This window comes from Papio anubis, chromosome 10, assembly GCF_008728515.1.
Source record: "Papio anubis isolate 15944 chromosome 10, Panubis1.0, whole genome shotgun sequence".
NCBI lineage: Eukaryota > Metazoa > Chordata > Mammalia > Primates > Cercopithecidae > Papio > Papio anubis.
This window is the reverse complement of record NC_044985.1, coordinates 16555690-16574352: the sequence shown is the minus strand read 5'-3', so window position 1 is coordinate 16574352 and position 18663 is coordinate 16555690. Positions and strand designations below refer to the sequence as shown.

Here is an 18663-nt window from a genome sequence, read left to right as displayed (position 1 = left end):
AACCTCCACCTCCTAAGTTCAAGCGATTCTCTTCCCTCAGCCTCCCAAGTAGCTGGGATTACAGGTGTCCACCGCCACGCCTGGCTAATTTTGTATTTTTAGTAGAGTTGGGGGTTTACTCATGTTGGTCAGGCTGGTCTTGAACTCATGTCCTCAAGTAATCCACCTGCCTCAGCCTCCCAAAGTGCTGGGATTACAGGCACGAGCCGCTGCTCACAGCCTAATTTCTTTAGTTTTAGTAGCGAGGGTGTTTCACCATGTTGGCCAGGCTGGTCTCAAACCTCTGTAGCCCAGTAAGTTTTTTTGTGTTTTTTTTTCCATTTTATCTTAGAAAAAAAGATTCTACAGATATTAAGAGTCCAAGAATGTCACAGCAATTACCTGTCTGCTATTTAGCAGTGAGTTTGAATATGGAATAAAATAAAATGTTATATTCTCTTTAAAGCCTGCTTATAGTTAATAGCTTTTCCCACATAGCTAAAAAGTGTCCAGCTATCTCCTAAGTAGCCCCCACATACTGCTTGTCAGAGCTCAGCTTTTATAATTTCTGATCCTTATTTATGTTGTTGTTATTTTGTTAGAAGAATATAGGCCAAATCTGCTGTGACAAAACATTAAATATTTAATTTGGTATGAAATGATGTACAGTGAAAAAAATCTCCCTCTCATTTCTGTTCATCACCTCCCCAGTTCCCTTTTTTGGAGACAACCAAAATTATTCTTGTATAGTCTTCTAGAGATATCTTGTGCCTATACAAAATATTTTATATGTTTTTACTCCTCCCCATTACTTTTATACAGATATACCATACTTGATACTTTGTTCTGTGTCTTTGTTCAATTAGTAATACATTTTGGAAATTGTTTCATATCGCTGTACTAAGAGCTTCCTCAGTCTGTGTTTTGTAGCTGCATAATGTTCCATAGTATAAACTTAGCATATTTCAATAGTTTCCAGTTTGATTGTTATTTCCAGTCTTTTGCTGTTAGAAGCAAGATTGTAGCTAATGACCTTGGTTGTATATTATTTCACATATATTCCTGAAGGATCAATTTCTTGAAGTGGAATTTCTTTTCAAAAGCTCTAGGCATTTATAATTTTGATACAATTGTGAAAGTGTGGTTAAATGAAGTGAAACTATGGAGTTTGGTATATTATTTACCTACGATGGAACCTCACTTCATAACAAATGAAATTCCAAGAAATAAATGTATAATTGCTAAAATATTAGTGAAATCTTTATAAATTATTTTGTTTTGCAGGTATACAAAACTAGGATATGCTGGAAATACAGAACCACAGTTTATCATCCCTTCCTGTAAGTATTTCTTTTAAGCCACAAATGAGCTGATTTAAAATATCTCCTTCCCTTATAATTTAAGTAAAAGAAGTAATCAGTTCTGAAGTCCTGTAAGATTTAGTCCTTTAAAAACATGATTTGCTAAGTTCTTAAGTGTAGCCCCATTTTTGTACCTCTGACCATTCATTTCAGCTTTCTGTTTAGCTCCCCATTTGCCTTGTCTACCAAATATCTCTTTTTAAAGAAAAAAAGAAATGAACTGATAATAAAACAGTACTCCCATTTTTAGGGTGATATTGTAGTTAATAGTATGTGGGTATAACTAATTATCAAGTAGTCTGTTCCTCATCATGTACCTATGAAGACTGTCCTTTGGTTTGTGGATATGACTACTTTTTGCAAGGCCTATATCTGTTGACATCCTCACTGAGTGTCCATGTTTCAAAATAAGGATGGAAGGACAGTATCTCACCTTTAGAGATGTTGACCTCAGCTATTTTCTAATATCCTATAACCATACTGTTGTATATTATGTCTTTAGAGTACTTTTGTTTTATCCTGTTTTTGTTAATCTTGCTTAAGCTGACCATTAACTTTCAGTAGTTTTTAAAAAATATTCTGACATTGGTTTGTTAGTGCTCTTGTTTGTTAGCATAGATCTGTTCCTCGATGAACGTAGTTTTACACTTTTGACTTGCAAACAGTTCACGTTTTTTGTACATAATATAGTAATACTTCTGATCTATTTGTCTTACATCCAAATTAAAACTTTTGCATACCAAATGACAAACCTTTTGAGCCATTGCTTGATGATTCTCACTCCTACATATTTTAATTTTGAGAGTGTCACTAATTTTTCACAGTCTTATTTATGTGACTGAATTTTTTGTATTTCATTGTTACTCATTTATGAAAATAAGAAAATGGAGAAATGAATATGTAGAGAGTAATGAAAGCAGTGTATGTTTCAGAATCAGTGAGGTTGAGAATAAGATAGGTATTGTTATGCTTTGCCAAAAACTGGATCTTTAGTATCGCTTGAGTATTCATTGGACACAAGAGGTCAACTGTTGTGTCATTTGTGTAGTAAGAACAAAATTAAATGTGTGACATTAAAGAAATAACACTGGCCGGGTGCGGTGGCTCAACTCCTGTAATCTCAGCACTTTGGGAGGCCGAGGCAGGCGAATCACGAGGTCAGGAGTTCGAGACCAGCCTGACCAACATGTTGAAACCTGTGTCTACTAAAAATACAAAAATTAGCCATGCATAGTGGTGCGCACATGTAATCCCAGCTGCTCAGGAGGCTGAGGCAGGAGAATCACTTGAACCCGGGAGGTGGAGGTTGCAGTGAGCTGAGACCACGCCACTGCATTCCAGGCTGGGTGACAGAGCAAGACTCAGTCTCAAAAAAAAAAATAAAATAAAATAAAAAATAAAAAATAGAAATAGAAATACACTGTCAAAATTGCACCTAAAAAGGGAAATGTTTTTAGGGTTTTTATCCACTCCTCACTTTCTAGAAACAAACTTACTTGACTTTTGCGTTTCTCATATTTTGATACACTTTTCTAGAAATCGATGATGTAAGAACTTAGGCTACTACTTAAATCTAACACTTTTTTAAAACCCAGAATGGATTTTAGGTGATACTGAGGAAACAGCTCATTCATGTGAGTCTAGTGACCTTTATTATTACCTTTTAAATATTTTATTCATGCATGTTTGTTGTCTGCTGAACATGAAGAACAGGTTTGCTTTTCTTCATAGTTTTTCCCACATTTATATGTCAATACATTGATTGTTTTTTTTTGTCTGTTTTAAGAATTCAGTGATACATGTTGGCTTTATTGCTGACTAATGTAGAGGTACTTCTTTGGGCTAGTACTTGACTTTAGTTGTATTTCAGTTTAGTGTTAGACCATTGTGTATGTACTTACTGGTTTCTTTAAGCTACCGTAACAAAGTACCAAAACCTAGTTGGCTGAAAACAACAGAAACTTACAATTCTGGAGTCCAGAAGTACAAAATCAATGCGGCAGCAGGATCGTGGTATTGCTGGTGTCTTCTAGCTTCTGAGGTTTCCTCAGGATCCTTGGCTGGTAGATGCATCACTCCAGTCACACGGCTGTCTTCTTGCTGTGTATCTTTAGATCATCATCCTTCTGTGTGTCTGTGTTCAAATTTTCCCTTTCTGTGAGGACACTAGTCATATTGGATTAGGGGCCACCTTGATAATCTTGTTTTAACTGAGAAGACCCTGTTTCCAAACATAGTTACATTCTGAGGTACTGGGGGTTAGGACTTCAGCATATCTTTTTGGGGGTGCACAATTCAACCTGTAACAATGCTGATGGCTTTTAACCTTTTGTGTATAATCTTTTGTTATGATTGTTTCAGGAGACTACTAAAGTTATTTCTGCCATCTTAGCAAAATTGGTTTTGGTTATATTCTTAAATGGCTGTGTTAACTTTTTATTGGAGGCCTACATAATCTTGATTGTTTGAACCATTGGATTTCATCGCTGTTGAATTCATTTTTTATTTTATCTCTCTGCCAAAATGTGAAGTCTTTGCTATGACTTGTTGCAGTATGTTAAAAATTCGTTTGCCTGGTATAAGAAAGTTTTTGATTCTTGAGTGTTTTTTCTTACCCAGTTTTAATGCTGCAGGTACAGTGTTTATAATTAGCAGATAAAGACATTGCCACTATCTTTTACTGATGAGTATTGATATTTGATCTGGAAAGCCTATGCGACTGGTTCCAGGCTTTTTTTTATATACATGTATGTATATTTTTAGGAAATTTATAGTGAGCCACCCGGATGTCTATGTACATTATAAGTAAATTGCTAGAAAGAATTTCTGGCATTTAGAAGGACTAGATGGTGGATTTAAAATGTTTTTTCTTCCAGTTATTTTCTGCCCACTTTCTTAAGGATATAGCTGTTACTAAATGAAAGTAACAGTTGCATGCCAGATCAGTTTAAGTGCATTCAGACAATTATTTTGAATGAAGAACTGAACTTGAAGGATGCATACATTTATAACTTAATCTAAAAATACATAACAAGTTTTAGCTTTGAAACTGTATGCTGGATTTCTGAAATTATTTAAGGATATTGTTGTGGGTTTTACCTAAATGAATTCAGATTTCCTTTTGTGTGTGTAGTTTAACAGATCTGTATTACATTTAAATTACTAGACCACAATAGTAATTACTATTACTAGACCCAATCAGTATTACTAGACCCAATAGTGATAGGGTAGAGATATAAAGAAAGTTGAAAAAATTATCCTTGAAGTTTTTTTCTCATTTGTGTTTTTCAGTTTTTTCTTTCCAGTTGTTCATCAAGCATATGTGGACTTGGTGGGATTACAGTTTTACTCAGAATCTAAAGAGGATTTTTATAATTTAAGAAATATATATTTGAAACATTCACACAGATTTTTTTTTTTTTTAAGTCCTTGTCTCTGAGTGGGAGTTGAGGTTTCATTGTGTAAAATGAATTTTGTCACTAGTTTCTTATGATTTTTGTGAATTAGTTTGACAATTTAAATATGCTAGGTCATGTTTTACTTTGTAACACTTTGTAATGGAAGAAGTGTAAGGTAAAAGTTTGTCTCATTTGAAGAAGATGAATTATTTGACATGTCTTACTTATTTTAAAGGTATTGCTATTAAGGAGTCAGCAAAAGTGGGTGATCAAGCTCAGAGGAGGGTGATGAAAGGTGTTGATGACCTAGACTTCTTCATTGGTGATGAAGCAATAGAAAAACCTACATATGCAACAAAGGTATGTTTTCATGATTTGTATAAATAACATTTTCAAAAATTAGTTTGTTCAATGCTTGTGCCCTCTGGAATACACTCTATAATAGATCTTATTAATATCCTCAAACCTCTTCTCAGTAGAAATTTCTTTTTCCCTGTGGCATCCTTCCCTGTTGCTTTGACTTTGCTTTTTTTTTCTTTTTCTTTTTTTAATAACCCCTAGGAGGAAAAATTTAGCCCTTTCAAATGAGCAGTTATTATTTTTCCACACCCACTGGATCTCATGGCTCTCAATAAAATTAGCTTTACTTCCACATTGCTACTTCTGCAAACATTTTTTCCACGTCTTTATTCAAACCTATACCATTTTTCTCTTTTTTGAAGCTTATGCCATCTGTAAGTGCTGTTCTGTTTCTCCCTCTTTTTCTTTTTCCCTTTTTCTTTTTTACCCTTTTCCTTCCCTCTTTTATTTGAAGTGTAAGTATGTAAGTGTTAATTATATAGTTTGAAGAATTTTTATGACGGTAATCATAACAGGTAGAGATACAGAACAAATCTAGTAACCCTGAAGCTTTCCTTGTACTTGTTCACACAGTCACTACTCCAATCCCGCAAATAAATAAATGCTATTCTGACCTTTATCATCTTATTTTTTGACATTGACTTTGTCTGGTTTGTAAATATCCTCCTTTGTACTTCTTCCCTTCTCATAATTTATTTATTAATGAACAACTAATAAATACTTTGTAAAATACTTTGCCAAGTATCATGAGTAAAATGGTGTATAAGAAAAATAATTCCCCTGAGTTCAAGGCTATTATAATGCGGTGGACTTCAAGGCTATTATAATGTGGTGGAAGACATTGAAGAAATAATTACAAGTGTGTTGGGGATTAGAAAAAGGGAAACATACACAAAGTGCTCTGGACATGTATTACAGGAGTAGCTAACCTAGTGTGGGGGTTCAGGAATGTCCTCGAGGAGTAAATCTTTAAGCTGAGGCTTGAAGAATAAAATAGGAGTTAGCTGCTGAGGTAGGCAGGCTGAGTTGTTTTAGGTAGAGAAACCAATATATGAAGAGGCTTTACTATATGAGGGAGACTAGAAATGCATGACCAATATGCCTGAAGCATGGAGAATGAGGTAGAAAGAAGTGAGGAGGCTGGATAGGTAGGCCAGGAAAGAGCACTGTAAGTGTTGTGAGACCATGCTAAAGAATTTGAACCCTATCCTATAGGTAACATTATACCTAGAGGAATAATTTTTGCGCTTAAAGTGCAAATATTGGAATCTACCTGTTTGAACTTGAATCCTGTCTATGCTAATTTCTAACTTTGTGATATCATTCAGTGACTTAATCTTTCTTAATTTTGATTTCTTCGTCTGTAAAATGGAGATGTTATTAGTACTTCAGGATTTTTTTTCTTTTTTCTTTTCTTTTCTTTTTTCTTTTTTTTTTTTAACACAGAGCCTCACTTTGTTACCCGGGATAGAGTTCAATGGCGTGAACATGACTCACTGCAGCCTTGATAGCCCAGGCTCAAGTGATCCTCCTACCTCAGCCTCCCAAATAGCTTGGACTACAGATGCATGCCACCAGGCCCGGCTAATTTTTTGTATTTTTGGTAGAGGTGGGATTTCATCATGTTGACTGGTCTTGAACTCCTGGGCTCAAACAATTTGTCCCCTTGGCCTGCCAAAGTACTGGGATTATAAATGTGAGTCACCACGCCTGGCCCAGGATTGTTAAAAGGCTTAAGGAGATGTGTATAAAGAAATTGTTATACTCTACTGCTTTGAACATAGTGATTACTCTGTATATGTTGGCTATTTTTACTTATAAAAGATTACTCAGGCCACATAGCAATGGAGAGAAATTATTTGGGTAAGATAAGCATGATTCTGGGGAAACCAGATAATTGACTATTGCTGTAATCTAAGCAAGAGATATTAGTGACGGCAGTAGGAATAGAAAGAAATGGAAATTGTGTATGTGCAATCACACACGCAGACATTTAACTTTTATTGTAGAAAACTTCACATGTCAAAGAAGAGAAAATAATATCATGAACCCCTGTGTGCGTACACACAACTTTGGCGGTTATCATCTTTGGACAATCTCATTTTGTCTATAATCTTTCCACCCCCAGCCTCCAATTATTTTGAAGTAAATTGTACATACTATTTCACTTACAAATATTTAACTCTTAAATATGAAGACTTCTAAAAAAGAAAATTGTGACACCTTAATTTAGTGTGCAGTTTCTTTACGTGATATCTAGTTATTGCTTAAATTTCTTTGATTATTTTCTATATTGGTTATTCTATTTGAATCAGCATTAAAATGTGGTCTACTCACTGGGTTTAGTTGATAAATCTCTTAAGTCTCTTTTTATCTGTAGGTTCTTTTCCCTGTGTGTTATGTTTCTTTTCTTTTTTGTTCTTGCCATTTATTTATGGAAAAAAACTTGGAAGTCTTGTAAACTTTCCTATATTGTAGGGATTCTGATTATTACGTCCTCATTGGGTCATGTAACACGGTACCCTACTTCCTATATTTACTTTTTGTTCTTGTAAATGGTAGTTAAATAAAAGTCTGATTAGATTTATAGGAGATTTTTGTTTGTTTCGACAAGGGGAAAACAGTGGATAATTAAAGAGTAACAGGGCGTGATTAATGGGATATTGGTGATAAGCTAGATGTATCAATTGAGGGTAATTCCCAGCTCTGAGATAGTCTTTTTATCCCTTATCTGCTGAAATTGAGAAATTTAAAGGAGAAACATCTAAAAATTATTTTATTTTTTTGAGACAGTGTCTCACTTTGTTACTCAGGTTGCAGTGCAGTGGCACAATCACAGCTCACTGCAGCCTCAAACTTATGGACTCAAGAGATTTTCACACTTCAGCTTCCTGAGTAGCTGGGACCACAGGCGTGTGCCATCATGTCTCACTAATTTATTTTATTTTTATTTTTGAGATGGAGTCTTGCTCTATCTCCCAGGCTGGAGTGCAGTGGCATGATCTCACCTCACTGCAACCTCCACCTCCTGGGTTCAAGCGATTCTCCTGCCTCGGCGTCCTGAGTAGCTGGGATTACAGGCATGTGCCACCACGCCCGACTAATTTTTTGTGTTTTTAGTAGAGATGGGGTTTCACCATTTGGCCAGGCTGGCCTTGAACTCCTGACTTTAGGTGATCTGCCCACCTTGGCCTCCCAAAGTGCTGGGATTACAGGTGTGAGCCACTGCATCCGGCCTTTTATTTTATTTTTTGTAGAAACAGGGTCGCCTTCTGTTGCCCATGCTGGTCTCAAACTCCTGGGCTCAAGTGACCCTCCCACGTTGGCCTCCCAAAGTGTGGGATTACAGGCATGAGCCACTGCACCTGGCTTTTGAAAAATTTTTACTTGTCATATAATAATTGTACATATTTATGGAGTACTTATTGATGTTTTGATATGTACAATGTTTAGTGATCAAGTCAATTTAAGTAGCATATTTACCTCAAACATTTATTTTTTGTGTTGAGAATACTCAGAATTCTCTGTTCTATCTAAAAATATATAATAAATTAACTGTAGTCGTCCTATAGTGCTATAGAACACTAGAACTTATTCTTCCTATCCAGCTGTAATTTTGTATCCTTTATTCAAGCTCTCCCTATTCCCTTCTTTCCCCTCCCCTTTCCAGCCTCTAGTAACCACTTTTCTACTCTCTACTTACATGAAATCAATTTTTTTAAGCTTTTGCACATGAATGAGAACATGCAATATTTATCTTTTAGGTCCTGGCTTATTTCACTTAATGTCTTCTTAGCTCATCTGTGTTGCCAGGAATGACAGGATTTCACTCTTTTTTTATGGCTGAATAGTATTGTGCATATATACTGCACATATGGACACTGAGATTGATTTTATATTTTGACTATTGTGAAGAGTGCTGCAATAAACATGAGGGTGCAGGTATCTCTGATATAGTAATTTATTTTCCTTTGGGTATATATCCAATATTAGGATGGCTGGATCATATGGTAGTTCTATTTGTGGTTTTTTGAGGAGCCTCTGTACTATGCTTTATAGTGGCTTTACCTGTTAACATTCCCTCCACGGTATATATGAGTTCCCTTTTCTCCACATCCTTGCCAGCATTTTTTTTTTTTTTTTTGTCTTTTGGATAATAGCCATTCTAACTGTGGTGAGATGATATCACTTTGTGGTTTTGATTTGCATTTTCCTGATGATTAGTCATGTTGGACTTTTTTTTCATGTATTTATTGGCCGTTTGTGTGACTTCTTTTGAGAAATGTCTATTTAGATTATTTGCCCTTTTAAAAAATCTTTTTTTTTTTTTTTTGCTGTTGAATTGAGTTCCTTATATATTCTAGATATTAATCCCCTGTCAGATGTACAGTTGGCAGGCATTTTGACCCATTTCATAACTTGTATTTTCCTTCTGTGATGATTTTCTTCACAGAAGCATTTTAGTTTAATCCCATTTGTCTATTTTTGCTTTTGTTGCCTGTGTTTCTGAAGTTGTATTTGTAAAATCTTTCCCCATAGCAATGTTGTGAGAAGTTTCCCCTAAGTTTTCTTCTAGTGCTTTTATAATTTTGGGTCTTAGATTTAAATCTTTAATTCATTTTGAGTTGATTTTTGTATAAGGTGAGAGCCAGAGGTCTTGGTTCATAATGAGAAACACTTTTGACTGTGGTAGTATAGAGAGGAGAAAATAAGTTTAATTTTGAACACATTCTGTTTGAGGTACCTGTGATACATCTGAGATTTTGTTAGAGTCAAATATGTGGATTTTGGAGCTAAGAAACAAGGCAGAGCTGGAGACAGAGATTCAGAAGGTGTCAATTACCTTAGAGGGGATGAGATTACTTAGGGGAGCATTTCACAGGGGAAGAGAACTAAGACAGAGCTTGAGCAGTGTGCCAGTTAGGTTTGAGTAGAGGAGGAAAAGTCTGTGAAAGAGACTGAGAATGCATGGGTAGATATGCAGAGGTAAACACTGTAGAATGGTGCTGAGATGAGCTAGAGCCCATAGGTAATTTGCTGTCTTTAGCTACAAGGTGGTCATTTGTAACCTGAATGAGAATAGTTTTAGAAGAGTAGTTGGGCTAGATGGAAGTAGTCTTTTGAGTGATAGGCCAGGAAAAATGTAACAGTAAGAGTACTGTTCATTGAGTTTCAGTTGTGATTGGGAGGGAGAGATGAAGAGACACATTTCAAGGTTAAGATGGAAGACATGTCTGAGTGCTAATATGAAAGAACTTTTAGAAAGAGATTAAAGTAACAGGAAAGTTAAGGTATAATCAAGGTCTCTGAAAAAGCTGGAGGGATGAGATCCAGAACACAGATGACTGAATTGACATGAGGAATATCTTACATTACAATGGAAGTAAATGAGAAAAAAGACTGTGGAATCCATTTTACAGATTTGAATTCTTGACTGTTGGATTCTGCTTCTTCTGCGAAATATGTAGTGACATCATCTGCTGGTCATGGAATGGATGCGGGGAGAAGGTGAAATCTGAGTGGCAGGGGCAGCATTGAAAATCATCATTGTGGAGAGTAAAGATGAACAGAGTAGAGGAGCAAAGTCTTGCCAGGCAAGGTTAGGTCCATTTGAGAATAATGATTATGAATTCTTAGTTTTAACACCCCAGTTACAAATGTTTCTGCAGTATAATCAGTATTCTGGATATAGGCAAGTTTATGTCAGGGACATATGCTGGGTTGGATTTTGGTAGATGGGATGAAAAGAGGATACGTGAAACAAAAGTGATGGGTCAGAATCTAGACTGTGTATATTGATGGCTAGGGAATAATTAAAGCAATCACTGGACCGAAAGTCTTAATTGGTGTTCAGAAGAGATCTCCTGAGGTGGTTGAGTATGCTAGAATAATAAGAGGTTGTGATCAGAGAAGGGTATACCTGCATTTCAGGGATTGAGAGGTGATAGTGATGATGATATAAAATCTATACTGGCCAAAATGCAAAAGAGATACATTGAGAAGTCAGTCAGTCAAGAGGCCAGAGTTCCTTTCCAATGATTCTGTCCACTCATTTTAAACACATTTTCAAGTCTTCCAAGTGCTACAAACAAACCAGAACAAAACTACTCTCAATCTTTATTCCTACCTTCTGTCCTCAGCAGTTTAGCTATCTTTCTCTTTCCTTTTAAAATGACACTTCTTAGTGAGTTTCAAGATATTTGATATGCTCTTTGTTAAATCCCATTATATGTAACAGTTTTCATCCTTTTTGATTTGTCTTTGTTTCGCAGGATTACTCTGATGGTTCTCTTCCTAACATGGAATATTTGTTTTGTTTGTTTTTATTTGTTATTTCTATTGTCACTGATTTCTCCTTTACCCACTACTGAAATGTTGATTTCTCCAGGCACTGCCTTCAGTTCTCTTTTCTTTTTTTTCTCTTGTAAAATGGTGTGACTTAATCTTTTATTCTTTCATTAAAGACTTTCTCTAGGTGATCTCATCCATTCCTTTGTCTGCAACCACAGACTAGATCTCTACTTTCAGTTCCTTGACTACATCTTTACCTACCTATTTTATGGCTCTTGAGTTTTAATATATCTAAAACAAAATGTATTATATGTGCTCCACTCTTGTTTATTCCAAGATCAGAAAAAACACAATTTTTATGTTTTGATTAATGAATCTTGTCCATTCTAACTTCAAAGCTAGAAAACTATTGGTATCTTCTGACTTTTTTTCGAGACAGATGTCTTGCCCTGTTGCCCATGTTGGAATGCAGTGGTGAGATCTTGGCTCACTGCAGCCTTGACCCTCTGAGCTCAAGTGATTCTTCCACCTCAGCCTCTTGAGTAGCGGGGACTACAGGTGTGTGCCACCACACCTGGCTAATTAATTTTTTTTTTTTTTTGGTAGAGGCAAGGTCTCACTACGTTGCCTAGGCTGGTCTCAAACTCCTGGGCTCAAGCCATCCTCTCACCTTGGCCTCCCAAAGTTCTGGGATTATAGGTGTGAGCCACCATGCCCCGCCCTTTCTTATTCTTATTGACTGAGAAATCTTCAGTGTGGCCCAGTGTCATCCATACCACTATTGGTACTCTTGTTCTCACTTGGTTCTGGTTCTGTTAAGCTTCATTTGAGCTTTCCCAGTGCTGCTATAATAGTCTTCCTAACTATTAAAGCTGTTCTTATTCCCCTGCTTAAAAGTTTCTATGCTGTTTTATTTCTTATAGAATAAAACCTAAATGCAAGGCAAATTTTTGAGAATCTAGTCCCTTTGATCTAGAACTGGTGTATCTCCCTACATACCTTTCTTCAAACCTTTTGGCACATGCATTTCTCATTGATATCTTCACTTTCGTTTTTGTATACCATGCAGTGTTTGTCTTTCTATACATCTTTTTCTGTTCTCCACAAGTTCCTCCATACCTCTCATTCCCCTGCCAAAAAAAAACCAGAAAGCAAAACTGAGAATGTTGCTTCTTTAAGACTCAGCTTAGATGTGACCTCCTCAGTGAAACCTTTTCTCTCACAAGACAAGGTGATCATCTTGTTCAAGGAACCATTTATTTATTTATTTATTTATTTGACAGAGTGTTACTCTGTTGCCCAGGCTGGAGTGGAGTGATGTGATCTTGGCTCTCTGCAACCTCTGACTCCTGGATTCAAGAGATTCTCCTGCGTCAGCCTCCCCAGTAGCTGGGATTATAGGTGCCTGCCACCACGCCTGACTGATTTTTGTATTTTCAGTGGAGATGAGGTTTCACCGTATTGGCCAGGCTAGTCTTGAACTCCTGACCTCAAATGATCCACCCATCTCAACCACCAAAGTGCTGGAATTACAGGCGTGAGCTATCATGCTGACTTTTTTTTTTGGAGACAGAGTCTCACTCTGTCACCCAGGCTGGAGTGCAGTGGAGTGATCCTGGCTCACTGCAACCTCTGCCTTCCGGGTTCAAGTGATTCTCCTGCCTCAGCCTCCTGAGTAGCTGGGATTATAAGCATGCACCACGATACCTGGCTAATTTTTATATTTTTTAATGGAGACGGGGTTTCACCATGTTGGCCAGGCTGATCTCAAACTCCTGACCTCAGGTGATCTGCCTGCCTCGGCCTCCCAAAGTGCTGAGATTACAGGCATGAGCCACCACGCCCAGTCAGAACTTTATTTTTTAAAAAACCTGTAATGTAATATTTGTTCATATATATTTCTCTTACTAGACTTGAGTTTTTTGTGTGCAGGATGTCTGTGTCCTTGCCATTTGTGCCAATGGCTTATAGTAGGTACACAGTAATAATTGGTGAATAAATAATACTTAAAACATTTAAATTTGTAAACTTCCAATAATGTTAAAAATTGAATGAGACAGTAAACTGCAATTTTTCCCTTCCTTAAAGCAAACTGGGGAGTAGAAGTCATTTTATAAATATAATGCCTTAAAAAGTAGTGTGGAAACTAGAGTAAGAAGTAGATGTTAGGAATTGATACTGCAAGGTGTTTATTTGTTCATTAATTTGTTTAACTTTAGGTTTTGAATGTGTTTTATGTTCATGGAACTATATTCAGTTGCAGAGGTTCACAAACTTTCTCAGTGCCATTAGGGTCTCAGTAACATTTTTCACTGTGCCACCTAGATCAAAAGAAATGTCAAATAGTTCTGCTTATTAAATACCTAGGTCTAGGCAACTTAGTAGCCACATGAAATAAAATAGGACACTTAAATTGGAAGTATTATTTCACTGCTGAGTAATCACATTTCTGTTAGGGTGCTTAGGCACTGAACAACTTCTCAAACCTGGAATCAGATGGGACATTGCCACCCTGATTTCTTGTTTTACATTGATGTTATTTTATGTGATAACTTGGTTTTTATCCCAGCAACTGCTGACAAATCAACTTCTCCAAGAAATAATGTCATTGAAAGGAATATATAATAGTATGATTTATTGTTGAAACTGACTTACTGTGACTTGTAAGATCATGCAGTGTCCAACTGATGTTGAGTAACACTGTATTTCCCTGGAAAATTTAAAATAACTTTGTGGTGCCCTTGTGAATTTATGGTATTACACTGGGGTGCTGTCTTAGTTCATTTTCTGTTGCTATAATGAATACTTGAGATGGAGTAATTTATAAAGAAAAGGGGTTTATTTTGGCTCGTGGTTCTGGAGTTGAGGAAGTCCAAGATGAGTTGGCCACATCTGATCGACCTCTGGTAAGGACGTTATGCTGCTGCATAACGTGTTGGGAAGTGGAAGAGGAAAGGGACAAAATACAAGGGACAGCCTTACTTTATAACAGCCTGCCTTCAATTCTCTGGAGAATTAACTCAGTCCTGCTGAGAGCTGCATTAATTCCTCTAATGACCTGGTCACCTCTTAAAGGCCCCACCACCTCTTGATACTGGAACACTGGCAATTAAATTTTAAATTTTAATATGAGTTTTGGTGGGAACACACCACATCCAAATCATAGTAGGTATCTTGGCACACAATTTTGGAAGCATGACTCTTACACATTTATAAAACTTTTCTTATAAAATTTTATATGCTTGATTCTTATGATTATTCTAGGTATGTACTTACCAGGTGCACTTTTTATATTTGGCATACAACAAATACTTGTTAATGACCTAATGAATTAAAAATTAAGGAAATTGTGATAAAGTTTAGTTTTTAGGTTTAATTTTTGTAGGCTAACTTACCTTTTATTAGAAAACTTTTAAAATCTGGAAAGACTAGTACAATGACCTTCCATCTAGATTTAACAGTTTTTAACATTTTGACATATTTACTTTGTTTTTATTGAGCCATCTGTCTGACAATGCGTTGTTGAACTAATTTATCTCTAAATCCTTAAGTACACATCTTTTAAGGATGGTCTATAGTATCACACCTAAGAAAATATATCCTCATCTAATATCCACTAATGATCTAATATTTCCTTTTTTGTAGTTTTATTTATTTTTTATATTAATAAGATTTAATTTGTATTTCCCTTTTTGTTTTGATAGTGGCCAATCCGCCATGGTATAGTTGAAGATTGGGACTTAATGGAAAGGTTTATGGAGCAAGTGATCTTTAAGTATTTAAGGGCAGAACCTGAAGACCATTATTTTCTTTTGGTAAGTTACAAATTATAATTTCACTGAGGAAATTTTTGAATAGACTTAATGAGAACATTTTCATCACACTTCTTTGGTATACTTTGGTTATTAAATTGTCATATGTCTAAATGATTTTGTAATAAAGCTGTATCTTTAAGACCATCTAGTTATGGCTACAGGAGAAAGTAGTATGTCAAAGCACCACATTTTAAACACTTAAGAAGTGCTTTTGGTAATTAATATCTAATCTTTATGATAGAAACAGTAAGGTTCAGAACAATGTTGGAAACCTGTGGCACTTCCTTTTTTCTTTTAAAAAAATAGTCCGATTATTATATCATTGGTATTTCTTCATAACAAAAATATAATATGATTTAATTTTTAAATGTCTTTTTATTAAAGCAATGCATGTTCATAACTTAAATCAAATGCCTTTGTAAGATTTAAAACAACAAAATAACACTTTCCTTTCTTACCTCTCCCAACCTTTGATTCATATTCCCCGGAGGCAAACATTTTCAGTTTTTAAAAAAGTTTGCCCTGGTAGTAGTCTTATAAATTTAATGTGTTTCTTTTATTTCTTATGTTTTTAAAAATATTATGCATGATTTATCAACCTCCTAATAGGAAAACATGAGAATTTCCCTTTTTTCCTTTTCTCTCCCTCTGCACAAAATAACTGTCCTTTCCCTTTCCTCACATTGTAGTTATATCACAGTTTTTGGTTAAATCAATATTCTGTGTCTTATGGTGATTTTGATGGACTATAAAGTTGAAAGAACCGTACTATGGACACTCATACACCCACAATCTAGATTCAATGATTAACCTTAACATTTGGCTATAATTGCTTCATGACATCTATCCATCTGTCACTTCATTTTAGTTTTTAAATCACTTCAAAGTGAGTTGCAAATGGGAGTCATTTGACCCCTAAATACTTTAGCACGTATTTCATCAACTAGAGCTATCATTTGTGTATGGTTATTCTTTTCATATAAAATTTACATATCATAAAATCACTGATCTGCACCATTCAGTAGATTTTGACCAGGGATTGGCAAACTTTCTAAAGGAGCAGATAGCAAATATTTTTGGCTTTGCAGGGGATAAAGTCTCTGAGGAAACTTAGTTCACTTTTTATACAATGGTCCCTGTCACAGCTACTCAGCTGTGCTGTTGTAGCATGTTAGCAGCCATAGACAATACTTAAATTCATAGGTATGTCTGTGTTCCAATAAGTTTTTTTTTTTTTTTACCAAAACAGGTTGTGGGCTATATTTGACCTACAGGATGCATGATGTGGTTTGTCCAATCTTTGTCAGTTACATACATCTGTGTAACCTAAACTCTTACCAAGATAAAGAAAAATTACTATCAGCGTGGAAAGTTTTCTCTGCCCCCATGCCCTAGTGACAACCACCGTTTTGTTTCTTTTTCATCTGAGATTAGTTTTGCCCATGTTTGAGTGTCAAATAATGGAATCATGCAATATGTGCGTTTTGGTGAAACACTTTTACTTAGCATAATCTGGAGATTGATTCGTGTTATTGCATATACTAGTGATTTGTTGCTTTTTGTTGCTGGGTAGTATTCCATTGAATAAATTTGCCTCACTTTATCCATTTTCCTGTTGACGAACACCTGGGCTATTTCTAGTTTTTCTTTTTTTTTCCTTTTTTTTTTTTTTTTTTTTAAAGACAGGGTTTTGCTCTGTTGCTCAGGCTGGAATACAGTGGACCAATCATGGCTCGCTGCAGTGTTGACCTCCCAGCTCAAACAGTTCTCCCAGCTCAGATTCCTGAGTATCTAGGACACACAGGCCCGGGCCACCACACCTGGGTAATGTGTTCTGGTTTAGAGATGGAGTCTCACTTTGTCACCCAGGCTGGTCTTGAATTCCTGGGCTCCAAGGGATCCTCCCTCCATGGCCTCTTAAAATGCTGCCACCATGCCTGGCTTAATTCTGTTTTTTGTTATAATAAAATAGTTTGACCATTGTGAACCTTCTTCTACAAAACTTTTTGTGGACATACATTTTCATTTCTCTTGTCTAAATAACGTAGGTATGGAATTGCAGCGTCATAGGGTAGGTACATGATTTTTTTTTTTTTTTAAGGGAAACTCAAGGGAACTTTTCCCAAGGTGTTAAACCTTTTTGCACACCCCCCAGTGATGCATTAGTAATCTGGTTGCTCTATTCAAGATTTGGCTTGTCAATGTTTTATACTTTTTTTTTTGAGACAGCATCTTGCTCTGTCACCGAGGCTGGAGTGCAGTGGTGTGACCTTGGCTTACTGAAACCTCCCTGCCTCCCAAGTTGAAGTTATTCTTGTGCCTCAGCCTCCTCAGTAGCTGGGATTACAGGCAGGCACCACCACACCTGGCTAACTTTTGTAATTTTAATAGAGATAGGATTTTGCCATGTTGGCCAGGCTGGTCTTGAACTCCTAGCCTCAAGTAATCTGCCCACCTCAGCCTCCCAGAGTGCTGAAATTATAGGTGTGAGCCACTGTGCTGCTGACTTGTCAGTCTTTTAAATTTTAGCCATTCTGGTGGGTGTGTAAAGATTTTTCATTTGCTTTTAATTTTAATTTTCATTTTCTGATAACTGATTATGTTGAGCAGTCTTTCATGTACGATTATTATTATTAGCTATTTGTATATTTTCCTTTGTGAATCCTCTGATTATCTTTTATGTAGATTTTTTTTTTCTTGGAGTTTATAATTTAACTGCCTTGGTTTTTAGTTTACTTAATGTTGTGTGTATTCATCAGTAAATTATCTCCAGACTTTTAAACATAGCTCCAGAACTCTTCTAAATAAGTTTAAACGCCACAGGGAGTTTAGCTTATAAAGGTTTTATGTAAGGTAACAGTGTACTTAGTTGTTTTACTTTATATTTCTTTTGAAATAATAATTTTAAAAAGATAATTTTTAATGGATTCAAGTTTTATCACTTTTTCCCTTTGTGATTTGTGCTTCACAAATTTAAGGAATTATTCCTTTAAGGTCAAAAAGAGAATTCTGTATCTTTTAAATTAAGGAATTTTTCTTTTACATTTAAATATTCGAGATACCACAGAGGATTAGATTGTCAGTCAGACTCACAAGAATCAGAGGTCTTACCCAGTGTCAATCTTTAAAAATTAAAACGATTTAAGTGATCATGAGGCATAGGTGAAATATGAAGTCCGACGCTGCCAGATCTCTGAGTCCTTTCTTGCCTCTTTAGAGTGCCTTCTGTCCCAGACTTAACCTATGAGATTTCTAAGTGATGTATGCAGTCACATAACTTAAACAGAAGAGTGCTCTGCAAACATCTTGATTCTATGTTCTTAACAGGTAAATTAATATAACGTTTTTCAGAAAGCTATACCATTCGATCTGTAGAATCTCGGCTTGTTTACTGTAATCCTATATAGTTCGGGGACATTCTTCTAAAAGTGTTACTTAGATGAGGGCTCTCCTGTGGCA

General features: G+C 35.9%; 1 protein-coding gene across 2 annotated transcripts in view; it reads left to right on the top strand.

Moving 5' to 3' along the window:
* ACTR3 (actin related protein 3) overlaps positions 1 to 18663 on the top strand; it is a 74929-nt gene that overhangs the window by 22465 nt on the left and 33801 nt on the right. For both annotated transcript variants that reach the window (XM_017947906.3, XM_021923526.2), the window contains exons 2-4: positions 1264 to 1319; positions 4974 to 5098; positions 15094 to 15204. In XM_017947906.3, the coding sequence (XP_017803395.1) occupies positions 1264 to 1319; positions 4974 to 5098; positions 15094 to 15204 (292 nt within the window). The remainder of the gene's footprint in view (positions 1 to 1263; positions 1320 to 4973; positions 5099 to 15093; positions 15205 to 18663) is intronic.